The sequence below is a fragment of the Passer montanus genome, unplaced genomic scaffold (assembly GCF_014805655.1).
Source record: "Passer montanus isolate IOZ18808 unplaced genomic scaffold, ASM1480565v1 scaffold10, whole genome shotgun sequence".
Taxonomy (NCBI): domain Eukaryota; kingdom Metazoa; phylum Chordata; class Aves; order Passeriformes; family Passeridae; genus Passer; species Passer montanus.
This window is the reverse complement of record NW_024356505.1, coordinates 27,273,558-27,286,898: the sequence shown is the minus strand read 5'-3', so window position 1 is coordinate 27,286,898 and position 13,341 is coordinate 27,273,558. Positions and strand designations below refer to the sequence as shown.

Genomic DNA, 13,341 nt, shown 5'->3' with positions numbered 1-13,341 from the left:
ACCAATCTTTTGGCATGATGTTTACTTTGTGTGTGGAGACAAAATTAAAAAGTCAAATCTGTGTAGTTTGTTAATCCAGGGGGTTTTTATGGGGAAACTCCACAGAGCACAAGCATTAGAAGCATTATTGTCCCCAAGACAGGGTGAGTAGTCAGGGCCAGTTTTCCCTTGCTTTAATTTGATCATGCCAGAAAAACAAAAAGGGCTTTTAGTTTCTAAAACTAGTGATGAAAAAACAATTCCCTTTGCCTCATTTTGCACACGTTCTTTCTTTCAGCTCTTCTTTTTCCAGTAGCTTTTTAAAGCTCCCTGCCTGTAATCCTTCAGACCATTTTCTCCATTAGGACATTCAAGATAACTTTCTGCTCTTCTGATCAGAGATGTCTTAAATACCATTTGGTCAAAAGAACAGTATAGGTTTTTCGTCATAGGCTAAAAAGAGCTCTACACAATGTATTTGAAAATTAATTTATGGGTGTGTATGAAACTCTAAGTGAGGAAGGTGTAACAAAATATTTGGAGAAATAATTTTTGGTTTTTGAGGAAGACTACCCTTGAATTTAGCATATGGATGTTCTTGATTATTGTGAAGTATAGAAATACAAAATAAAAACTGTTTAAAAAACATCTAGACAAACTAATTTCAGTTATAACTTTTCCTTCTACAGGTGACCGAATTATAAAAGTCAATGGAGAAAGTGTTATTGGGAAGACATATTCTCAAGTCATTGCTTTAATACAGAACAGGTAAGATAATAGTATTATCATTTTATTAGTATATAATAGTATTGTCATTATCAATTAAGTATTATATTATGTATAATCATTATACTTCTTCTGTACTGAGCATGAAATGACCATTTATGGTAGTTTGGAGAAGTCATCGTATTACTGCATTTTCATTAATACACACTCAGTTTTATTATTTCTTTTTTCATATATTTGCTGATTGCTGAGAAAAGTTTGAGAACAGGTGCACTGAATTGTACCACAGTCCTTTTATTGTTGGTACTTATCCCTTGTTAGCAAATAACACCAAGTGTTATAGAGAAAGTTGGAACTGAAATAGACAGATTAGATATATATACATGTGTCAATTGGAAAAAAAGATTATAAAATCCACTTTGCTTATGAGATCTAAGAACTAGAAATCAGCATATCTGGTGAAGGAAAAATTTATGCTAGTGCACACCTGCAGAATAATTGCAGTAAGTCTTTGCTTACCTCTTACCTTATCCAGCAAATTATGAACCTTGCTCAGAGTTGAGAAAATACTGATATTTACTGCTCCTTCAACTCACAAGCACTTGTGAAATCATGTCTGTCATGAGTCTAGATACTCTTTCATGTCTACCTCCTTTTTTACAGTTTTCTTGGTGTCAATTTCTGTTCTATAGCAACAAGTCTTCAATATAATACTGAGTTATGTGGCAAAAAGATGTATTATGATCAGCATGAAAGAATGTTTTCTAAGTACATCTCACGTGTCATATTTTTACTGGCTCATCATGCGTTAAAACTTAGATATGCCTACTGTTCAGAGAAGGAAAAATCAGATTCTGATCTTCCTATTCCAGTGATGTCTTTATTCAAGATTTTGTTCAAAATGTGTCCACCTCGGTTGGTTTGTGTCACTATGGTTTTGATTTAGATGTTTGTTGTTGTTTTGGGTGTTTTTATAATCAACAAAATGGTATTCAGAGATGTGATGGACATGGTAGACTGAAACATGTTTTGTGTCATGCTGTCTGTACAAGAGCTGAACAGATGGGCTTTATTTCCTTCACTGGACATAAAGAAACTATGCATGGCAGTGTTATTTTGTATTTTTACAAGGAGCACTATTACACAATAGTGTATGCTCAAGATACAGTATATGCCCAGCTATGTAGATCAGTCAATCAACTCTCTTAATCCAAGGAAGAGACCAGTCACATCTTTGAGTGCCTTGTGTGGTCATTGATTTTTAACTCTAGGTGTGCCAGTGAATCGAGTGTGTTTTCAGTGAGTGTAGGTAGTGAACTATTCAGGACTGAACCCCTGCCCACTGTGGGTGAACTGGGGACACCTGAACAAGGCCTTGTCAGTGATTATCTAGTGCAGCCAGGAAGGGTGTAGCACACTGGTGCATCTATCCCCCTGATTCCCATGAGGGCAGGGAGGATGAAGGGATGCTATTGTGTTAGGAGAGAACAGTTTGTCTTCTCAAGCCAGATGTGTACATCACAGAAGATTGTAACAAAAGGTCATGTGTATCCTTGAGCATTTTATGCAGCATATTCAACTATCAGGAAGTCTACAGCTGAACCTCTTAGGATAAACAGATAAATATTAATTCTGATCCATAAAGAGAGCTCAGACTCCCCATCAGGTGCATTTTGTAGTTTACAGACAATACTTCTCATATGACTAAAGAATCAGCTGTCTCTCATTCTTTGCTTGAGAACAGTATTTTTGAGCTCAGATCAGTTTGGTCTGAACATAAGCTTTTTTACTTTTTATGCTGCCATTTAATGGCAAATTAAATTGCATTATGGTGCATGCTGCTCTTGCATTAGCATTGCCACCTGGGCTGGACTGATGGTCTGTTATGCCATTATCCTCTATGATAATACAAAAAGATATTATAAAGATTTATTTGAAGTCTGTGAAAACACTGAAACTACAGAGTGATTGAGTGGTCAGATAATACCAGTCCACTTTCTAGAAATCCTTGGTTCAGGAAGTTGCTGAACCACGGGGTTTATCTTCATTGCTTGATTTAGTAATTCTTGATAGGTTGGCCCTGCACAAATTCACTCTTGAATGTCCTCACATTAAAAACACCCAGTGATAACAGTTTTTGCTGTGTTTTGGGTCTTAGCTGATCTCTCATCCTGCACACCTCAGCTTCTTTAGTTGGCCTTGTGAAAGCAGCTTGCTGAAAGGCCTTTTGAAAGGCTGAGTTGTCCGCTGAAGTATTTTTTATGACTAAAGACAGTTTTTTTCATAGTCTTCATAGTGTTGTATGTTGGTTTTCTAGACATTTTGATTGCTGTACTTTTATTGTTTTTAATTACTCATTCAAACATATTGATGAGTATAAATGCTTCTTTTGTCATTTTACTTATCTTCAGAGCAGTTTTTAAGGTTACAACACATTTCATCCTCTCTTCTCTCTAAAGAGAGGGCTTACCCATTGCTCACTGTTCAGCTGTTTGCAATAAAACTGAGTGCAGGCAGACTTTTTTAGGTTACTTCTGTGGCTCCATTTTTATAGCTGCTTATTATTTTTCTAAAAAGTTGTTCAATTTTAGCTGCTTGTCTTCATTATATAATGCTGCAGACATCAGAACTTAGCTGCTTTAGATGAAATGATACCCGTATCTTCCAGTGGGACTTAAGGATGGGGTATAATTCAGACATGCCGAACATTACTGTTCCCAGAAAAGTTTCAAGCTGTGTCTGGAATGTTTTCTATTTTCCTCTGCTTGGAGATAGCAAAAATCCTAAAGTTACACTAGTTATTTCCTCTGGGAGATGAAAGGCACACCTCAGAAGCGTTGCTAGAATTAACTACAGTCCTGTAGGATTAATCATGACTGCACTTTTAACTCTACGTTTCCTACTTTTTGCCAACATTTTCTGGTTTGGTCCATAAAGAATTTTTTCTTATCTGTTTACATAAATAATCAACTTGGAGATATGTTGATTGCTAACATAAACTCTGTAAATTATTTATTATTCCAAATAAAAGAACAAACAGACTCTGATTTGCAACTTCTCTTCTCCCCCCCTTCTTTTCTTAGACTGGGGAATTTGAATGATTGTCTATTCTGCTTGTTTCTCTTTTCAAACTGTTCTTGAAAGTGTTTGGATTACTCAGAAATGTACAGAATTTAGCTACTGAATCTTTTTCATTAATACAAAATATTCAAAATATCTAATACAAAATAATGCATCAGAAGATAGACTTTATGATTACTGCTTTAGTTTGATAACTTGGAATCAAGACATTGGAATTTAACTCTCCGAATGTGCAGAACAAACAGACTCTGATTTGCAACTTCTCTTCTCCCCCCCTTCTTTTCTTAGACTGGGGAATTTGAATGATTGTCTATTCTGCTTGTTTCTCTTTTCAAACTGTTCTTGAAAGTGTTTGGATTACTCAGAAATGTACAGAATTTAGCTACTGAATCTTTTTCATTAATACAAAATATTCAAAATATCTAATACAAAATAATGCATCAGAAGATAGACTTTATGATTACTGCGATAACTTGGAATCAAGACATTTGAATTTAACTCTCCGAATGTGCAATGAAAGTAATTGGAATGATAAATACCTCTGAGAGGTCTGAGTACTGTGTCTGGTGCTCCAGACTATCACTTTGTGTGGTGGTTCTTAGTAACACTTCCTAGTTCACAATTTGCATTTACATTATGTTGTGCAATAAACCAGAAGTCCCCCTTAATAATTTTTGTTTCTGATACCAGAATTTAAAAACATCCTGAGAACACATCACAAAATTTGAAGTAGAACATCCAAATTGTCTCCAAAAGGTTCTTCAGGCAAACAGGAGTAGAATAGTTAAGTAGTTATTAGAGTTACATGTAAAACATTGTTTCTGAATTGAGCCCTTTAGTTGTCTGAATGTCTTTTAAAAAGATGTTAATTGTGTAAATTGATTTAATGACTTTCTTAAAAAGGGGGAGGAGGAGAAACATGCAAAATATTTCAATGAGTATGGTTTGTTCTGTGTCAAATTGTATTTTTTTGTATAAAAAGTATTGCAAGAGGAGCAATGCTGTCATATTTTTGACATCCAAGGTCTTCATCCTGCAAGTAAGAAGTTGTCTGATATGATTTTTACATACGTGCTATCCATCTGTAGAACTGAAATCTGAACACTTTGTTAAAAATGCCTCAAGCTGTTTATGCATTCAGTCAGTATGGGAAATGCTGTTGAAGTGCACATAAAGTCAATGCTCCCTTGTTTCTTGTAATTCAGTGTTTTAAAATAATCTTCACTAGGCTTTTCAAGACTTACATACCTAGGTGTGTGGAGACTTAAAAGAAAAAAACAACTTAAATCACTGCTGATCTTCAGTTTTAAGACTAAGGTTTTATGTTGATGGAGAACACTCTTTTCCAAAATGAGTAGTGGTTTAAAAAGGTTGTGAAACCAAATACCCTTATTCTGCCTTTGGAATTCAGCCTTATGTCTGTGGTTGCTAGAAAATGGAAGAAGAACCACAAAATAGAAACATTTTTCACATAAGAAAGCATAATAAATCACACATTACATTTTGAGATGATGGCTTTCTTTTCTGCACAAATAAACTGAGGTCCCTTGTCAGTGCTTTCATAGGCTGATTGGTGAGCCCTGTAGTTGGGCCAGTCTTTGTGCTGGTTTTGTCTTTCCTCACATTTGTACTAACCAGTACAGATGAGCTGATTTCTGAGATAGCCACGTAGGTTGCATTGATACTTACGCTGATACCAGTCATGGTTTTTTAAATATCCTTTTTTAATTCTGACATGTGAGATTTCTGAGTAACAGTCACAGTAACTTCATTTTGGTTTTTTGGCCTCGTTATAATAGGCTGTACATTAGTCTTTTGCAGCCCTTCTCTGTACCTGTTCCACTTCACATTTAATGAATGTGAACAGATTATTCCATTATCTCAGATGAGATAATAGATTCATCTATTTTATATCCAATGTTAACAAGCATGTGCTTCTCTCTTGCTCGTGAAAATACCTAATTTCTGATAGGTGCCAACTGTGGATTTCACTGATTTTTAAATATTTGACTGTGTAGCTGGTACATTGTACATTTGATGTCCTGATTTTGCTAGTGTTTGAGTCACCCTGATAAAACTATTCAGATTCCTGGATCTTTATGCTGCTGCTGCTTGTGGTTTCAGCAGCTCAGATGACGAATGCAGCACTTACAAATAGCAAGTGTCTTTAATCTATATTTAAGATATCATCTGAAGGACTGTTTAAGTTGATCTTGCTAGGAGGTGATTGGAGTGGAAAGGTGTAGGTCAGTACTGGCCTTGGTATTGCTCCTCTTTTCAAATGAGTCAGTGATTATGATGTCGCCACAGCAGTTCTAAAAAGTGCTAAGAAACTTTAGTTTTACATGGAAGAAAGGAAAGTTTAACTTTTATTCACAGATTTGTCACATTGTTTTGTCCAAGAAGCTCTAAACAAGTAGTGTACTTTAGGACTTAAGGAAAAAAAGAGGAAATAAAACTACCCAAACCAGTGTGTTGCTTCAATAAACTGGCTCAGTCAGATTTCTCTTCTACTCTTACTTCCTAAGATTCTAGAGGAAATCCGTGTTTACTTTTGTTGTGTCATGTGTGTGTCATAATAACTGAGTATTGGAGTTTTTGAAGAGGTTTCCTCTATGGAAGTAAATGGATTATCTTTGTAGTAAGAAATTAAAATCTCTGAGTGTTCATCTGTGATTTTTTTTTCCGTTTCTTTCAGTGACAAATTATCTTTGTAATAAGAAATTAAAATCTCTGAGTGTTCATCTGTGATTTTTTTTCCATTTTTTTCAGTGACAGCGTATTGGAACTTAGTGTTATGCCAAAAGATGAGGACATCCTTCAATTGGTATGTTTATGAAGTTTCTGTTCAGAGAGTATATTACCTAACAAAAATGTTCTGTTGTTGGTTATAAAGTCTTTGAAGTGTGCTGTCAGAAAATAATTAGAGTTAATATTTATCTCTTTGTAACTCCTTAGATGTTTTCTTACCTCGTTGCTGTGCCTGAAATTTCAGGGGAATCTAAATATAGGGAGTACTGTCTTCACATGTTATTTCTAGCATGTTAAAAAATACATCTTGTTCATATTTTATTGTAATTTGGATTAATTTCATTATGTTTTATGAATCACATTGCTTCCTTTAACTAGGTTGTCCAGTTCTAAAGAATTTGAGTTTAAAAACTAGCATATGAAGCCTTTGTTAATAACTCAGTAATTGTGAGTGGACTAAGAATTATGATGAATTGGCCAAAGGTTATTACCAAATTTTTTAATTGTGACTGCTGTAAATGTTTTGTTGCACTAGTGCCTATTTGTTCTTTATTTCAACTGACATCCTGCATGTGTAGTAAGATGATTCATCTCCTATTTAGTGTCTCTAAGTCCAAAAGAGTCTTGAATAATATATGACATGTAAGTGCATATTGTGGCAAATCATAATAACACCTAGTGTATTGATATGCTCTAGGTTATTTTTAATTGGAAGCAGAGGAGAGGAGATGACAAGCAGGGTAGATTTTCTTGGTTGTAGTTGGAAAAGTGTATTTTCTAATACACACAGAAGTAGTAAGATGACTTTGTGTTAAGAAAAACCTATGGGTTTCAGTAGCTGTTTTCCATTATTACAGACCAAATTAAAGGGTAAAGGAAAAAAAACAAAAATACTTTTGTTTGACATTAAAGTAAAGGTAGATGCTAGTACAGGAACTCTCCAGCTAGGACAACAAGCCAAGATTATTAGAATAGAAGTGATATTTTGAGAACATTTGATAAAGACATATTTCAGTAATCCAACACAGAAAATGTTGGGGGCAGGGTGTGAGTTTTGATTGAATGAATAAGTGAGAGAGAAAATCTGTTGGGGTGTTTTTTGGTGGTTGTTTTTTAGTTGGTTTTGATTTGTGGGGGTTTTATTGTATTTTTGTTGTTTTTTTTTTAATCAGAACTGTGAATATGTGTAAATGCAGGAATAATACTAACATTTACATTATCTGAATGCCCTATACATCTAATGCAGTCTTGTAGCCATAATAGTGTAAGAATCTGGACAAGGCACTATTTGTAGTTTTAAAGTTAAACGTTTGTATTTGTCTGGATGAAAAGGTCTTAGACACATCATCTCTCTGCTGGCAAAACACAAAGTGCAAACTTCAGGTGAAGTAGACATGAAAAATAATGGGTTGTATATAACTTGTTATATCAACAGGAGAGATGTGGACAAAGGGCAAAAAAGGATGATTTTTGCCCTTATGGGTTAGGAAAGGATATTTACAAAAAGAAAATAAGGTCATTCTCCATGAGAAGCTGGAAGGGTAAAGAAAAGAGGATAATACCTGACTGTGCATGTTCTAGGAAAAGATTGGATTTATGAAAAATCTGGAGGTGTCGTTATACAAAAGGTCCTTCTGAATTTTCAGATGTGATAAGAATTGTGAGTTTTGTATGAGAGGTTGCTCTCTTGAAGATAGAAAGAGGATTAGGTTTGACAGGTAAAGTAATCTTTTTGCAAGAAATGCTTTACATTGACCCTGTAGCGTGTGCGAGTTCCTTCAGTTGTTGGGTTGGGTCATGATACAGAAGGATTTTATGCTAGTGTTTGCTAAGATGCATTTGTTTGGGATAAAGTGAACTGCCCTTGAGGGCTTCCAGTTGCACATAGCATTTTCCAGGGGAAAGCCATGGAGGCACAGGTGTTTCCTGTATCCATAAGGCTGAGCACTGGGTGTACTTGGGCCTATAGGAAGTGACCTCTGGTAGCAGCAGTTTGTTCATTCAGTCCTGTCACAGAACACTTCAGTATATATGCTTCTAAGTGTCAGTCTTTGATGGCTGAGCTGCAGCTTGTGAAGAAAAAGATGATAAACATGAATTGCATCTTACAACAGAGTCTTGTCAGTTGTGGCCTGTAATTGTATCTGTTTTAGCCCACCACACAGGAGGAAAGATTTTGGCACTTCTAAAATAATGTGCAATCTTTTGAGACAGTATATTCTCAGTAACTTCAGTAAAATGAAGAATCTGTACAATTCCTCTGAATTATAATAGAGGAAAAACACCTGAAGTTGCGTTATGTAAGCTTTTATAGAATGTTAAATAACTTGTTTTCTGTGACATATGTCACTGTAAATGTCTTCAAATGGTGTTGCTAATTGTAAATTGATGTTAAATACCAGTATGCTGTAAAAATAGCAAAGCTCCAGGCACTACTGGATATTGTAGTATGAGCTAACAAGTGGCATATCTAGTGCAAAGAGCATGGAATAGTTTCATTATATTCAAGAACGATGCTGGTTGTGCTAAATTTTATAGTACTTGGCAGTCTACTCCATGTGCTCATGACTGAGGGCTAGAAACGCAGTTGCTTGTTTCTATCCTTAGTTTGCTATTTATAAACCTTGACTTTAGTCTTCAGAAATATCCATATATGTCTGTGAACCCCTTGGTGTATTGAATTTCCAGAAAACAGGGTTTCAGATCCATTCATCAATAGTAACAATGAAGTGGCCCAATCCCCAGGCCATGGCTCTCTGTGGCATGTGAACAGTGCTTACTTGGAAGGGAATTATATGTGAAATCCTACCATTAGTGAAACCAATGTCACTTTTGTTTGCTCTCTTGTGTGATGTTGAAAATGTCACTTTGTGGATGCGGAAAAGGATATTTAAAGCATCTAATATCCATAACAAAATCTTGAACTCTTGACAGCTGTGTATGTGTTGGTTTTTTTCATGTTCCTCTTCAAATTTATGATAAATTTACTAAAATTTATCAAAAGAGATTATTTTGAAACATTTTTAGATATATGACTATTTTTAAGCTAGGAAGAGGAGGATTATTTTTATGTCATGTTATCCTTGGTGTTTCAGATTTGATGCATCTATATGCAATTTCTGTAGCATTCTTAACCTTTTTTGACAGAATTTTGGCATCTTGTAGGTTTTAGTACTGCTGACTTCATGCAAATGGAAGACGCATTTAGGTCAACTACAAATAGTTCATATTTCTCAAGTGTATTCAGTGAAATTGTTGCTGTTTTGTAGACTTTGGATAACAAGTTTAATATTAAAATACTGTTTAAATTTTGACAACTTTCCAGTTGTTCAAAAGCTTTTTTGGTATGTGGAAAATACTGAATGTAAAGGTGCTCCATAGAGTAAATTGAGTTTTCTAAGCCTATTTACAGATGAGCATTATTATGAGTATTGTCAGTATGCTTTGCTGTGTCTAGCGTGTCCTCTGTGCAGGACTATTGGACCATTTTTTCTGGGAATGTTTCATGTTGGAATGTACTTACTTACTAACTGTTCCTTGTGTATGTAAAAAAGAATACAGCCTTCAAGTCACTGATTTTCTAGGTACCAGGCACTTGAAAATACCACTCTTTGAAAAATGGTATATTTTATATGATCTGCATTGGAGCTGTTTATTTGGAAAGTTATTTGTAATGTACCATAGTAATCACTATATATGATGCTTATTACAGGTAAATATATGTAGATATTATTTTGTAGATGTGTATAACTATACTGTGTGTAAACATACATACTATAGGTAAGGTATCCTTTTTTTCACCATTCATTTTCTAGCACTTTTCTCACTACATGCTCACTCAAAAGTTCATTTTGCCTAACTTTCAGCCTATCTCCGATAGTTTCATTTCTAAAAAACATTTCCTTTCAGGAATGGTCCTTAAAGGTAAGAGGTTACCTCTATCTTAAGTGTTGTCACCATTACATTTTATTGGTGTCCAAATCTGTTGAAATGTTCCTTAGCCTTCCAGAAAGAACTGTGCAGTTTTATTTACAGAAAGATGTTATTGAACGTTCTATGAAAAATGGTAAAGGTAGAAATAAAATGGGGCTGTTTACTACTGTGTTTTTGATAAATTTAGTTAAATCTTAATCTTTCCTTAGAATTACAGACCAGTGAAGCTGCAGATCAGTAACTGAAAGTTTACCACATTTGAACAGAAATGTTTCTTCTGTCACAGATAGTAGGGGAACCAAAAATCCTAGATGGGAATGACCAGGAAAATGAGTAAAAGTCAACTGAAGCACAGATTTTCTTTTTTGTTTTTCCTTCTTTCTAGTCAGGTGATATGGAAATTTCCAGTATATTTGAAGATCTGTACAGGAGAGAACAGAGTGCTGCATTATCATTTCTGAGTTTAGAATTTTTGTGGGATTTGGTAGCTCTCAAGGCCTTGTAGTACCCTGAAATTGCCAGCTGTACACCTATAGTTAAAACAAAAAAAGAAGGGGGGAAAAGCCCCCTCTAACAACAGCAAAAAGAAAAATAACTTAAGTGAGGGAATGTATCCTAGAGGTTTACATGCCCCGGTAACCTCATGTCTTTGGCTACAGGTCTGCCCACAGTTGGCTTCAATGTTAAAGACTGCCAGGTTAATTTTGTTTTTCTTCTTGTGACCTTCCAGTTGCATCAGACTTAGTGGAGCAACATGGCAAACTGTGAAATACTTTCATTTGCTTTATCTTTTAATAAAGATAAAGATGTTTTTCTAAGTAGCTGTATTTAGAGACTTGGAGCATTTTTTTACTTCCAGATTTCGTGCTGAGTTACTGATGTGCACAGAGGTTAATATTAAAGCTGTGGCAGCAAGTACAGTGGAAGGCAGGGTGTGGTGTGGAGACACAGTGATGACCTAGAAGAAGAGACTTAAATTTTGTTGTCAAACAGTGCATGCTACAAAATATTTTCATCAACCCTCCTAACCACAATTTAGAATTTACAAGAAAGTCTTTTACACAGGTTGTATTTGGAAATTGGCCTAAGGCATTAAATTTTGTATACTAAAAATGCACTGCACTGCCTTTAGGAAGAAAGGGTATGCGTTTTTTGGGTGTTTTCCCAAATAACATTATCTCACTGTAGTGTTTGGGTGTTTCAGAGTAAAACAAAAGCACTTGAGCTCTATTACTAACATTCTTGCCAGAACAAACTGTAACTAGAAAATGTTTCCTTTTAAGAGAGCGGTGAACCTTTTCTGGTGTGCAGTTTCATGATGACAGTGAGATTGGGTTAAGACCAGGGAAGAAGAGAACACTTTACTAGTAAAGAAAGAAAATCTGAAGCCAGACTAGTTCGAGAAGGAAAGAAGAACGCCTCAAGCTCAGTCTTGCTAGGAGTTGGGCATGTTAGCTTCTGATTCATCAAAATGCTTATCACCAATTTAGTGAATAGTTCTGTTGAAATTGGTGTTATTCATCCTGTAGTGAAGTGGAAGGTAGCACACCCATCCTCAGTAAAACACAGGGCTGTGTGTTTTCATGATTTGGGCTAATGGGTGTTGGTTTAAGCTCTTGAAAGTACAGGGTTTCCCCATGATTCTTTCCCAGAGGAATCCTCATGCATTTGGCTGTTACTGTTCTAGAATCTAACAGCATAAAATCAGGGGGGTAAAAGTGGGACCAAAGCCCTTCAACTGAATTTTAGGTGGTTAATTAAATACCTTTCAAAATTGTTTATTTCCTTAAAATCTATGTTGTCTATCATATGGCATGAATGTTTTACCTTAGGAGTTAAACCCTTAGTGGTTCTACAGTTTCACAGTAAGAAATTAATCCTTTACCATAGGAGTTTGCAAACTTTGTGCAAGCACACCAGATTTCAAGGTGGGAAGAAATAGTACCCAATAACTAGAAACATGCTGAGTTCTTACTGTAAGAGCAGTAATTTTCTTCTAGTAATTGTTACACAGCTGTTATCCGTCAGAGCAGTTAATATCACTCTAAATTGCTGCATTTGTATGGTAGTCTTCTGAAACTGCCATTGTTTTGAGAAGGTGAAAAAGAGCTCATAAACATCTAGACTAATTTTTGGATCATGTTGGGACTTCTGAATATCTGCTGAGTATCCAGTTCTGGAAATGGAAATGGTTTGGCTGGTGTCTGAATCAGGAGCATCATTAACCTGGATATTAAAAACCATTTTTGTTACCTAAGTTGTGAGCCTTTTTTTTGTTTGGTTGATTTGGTTTTTTTTTAAGACTGTTAACACTAAAAATGCAGCCATACCCTAATGACATTTTTATGAATGTGTCCTGTTGCAATCACAGATTAAGGTAGCATTTTTCACATTATTTATTATTAGAGAAGCTAAAGAAAGAGAGTAATACTCAAGCTGTGTTTTATGTGGTTGCAAAATATGTTAAATATCAAAACAATGTATGAACTAATAAATACTTTGGTGTATTTCACATTTCTTAGTCTCTAAACCTCTTCTAAAAATCTCATCACTTTGTGCTTGAAGTAGTTAAAATATTTCATTAGTAAAAAGGCTGATAATACATTCTTCATTGTGACACTTGCAGGACAGATCCATCAGTTTCTTTGTAATTTGCATTATTTTCTGTAGGCCATTGTTCAGAGTTATGAAACAAAGATATCAGATACTCTGTGGAAGTATGACAGTCCTGTCTATAAACTTCCTCTTTCTTGGAAGTATGCTCTGCTTTGTTTCAGTGCTTTCTTGGGTAGTGGGTGGAATGAGATTAAAAGGAGAAATACACTTCCCAGTAACTGTGTTACACAACTGGCAGTCTGTCTGTCTGGATAT

General features: G+C 35.2%; 1 protein-coding gene across 6 annotated transcripts in view; it reads left to right on the top strand.

The window, feature by feature from the left end:
* Positions 1-13,341, top strand: part of ARHGAP21 (Rho GTPase activating protein 21) — a 114,255-nt gene that overhangs the window by 66,728 nt on the left and 34,186 nt on the right. For all 6 annotated transcript variants that reach the window (XM_039704673.1, XM_039704630.1, XM_039704649.1 and 3 more), the window contains 2 exons: positions 669-747; positions 6,559-6,613. In XM_039704673.1, coding sequence (XP_039560607.1) covers positions 669-747; positions 6,559-6,613 — 134 coding nt within the window. The remainder of the gene's footprint in view (positions 1-668; positions 748-6,558; positions 6,614-13,341) is intronic.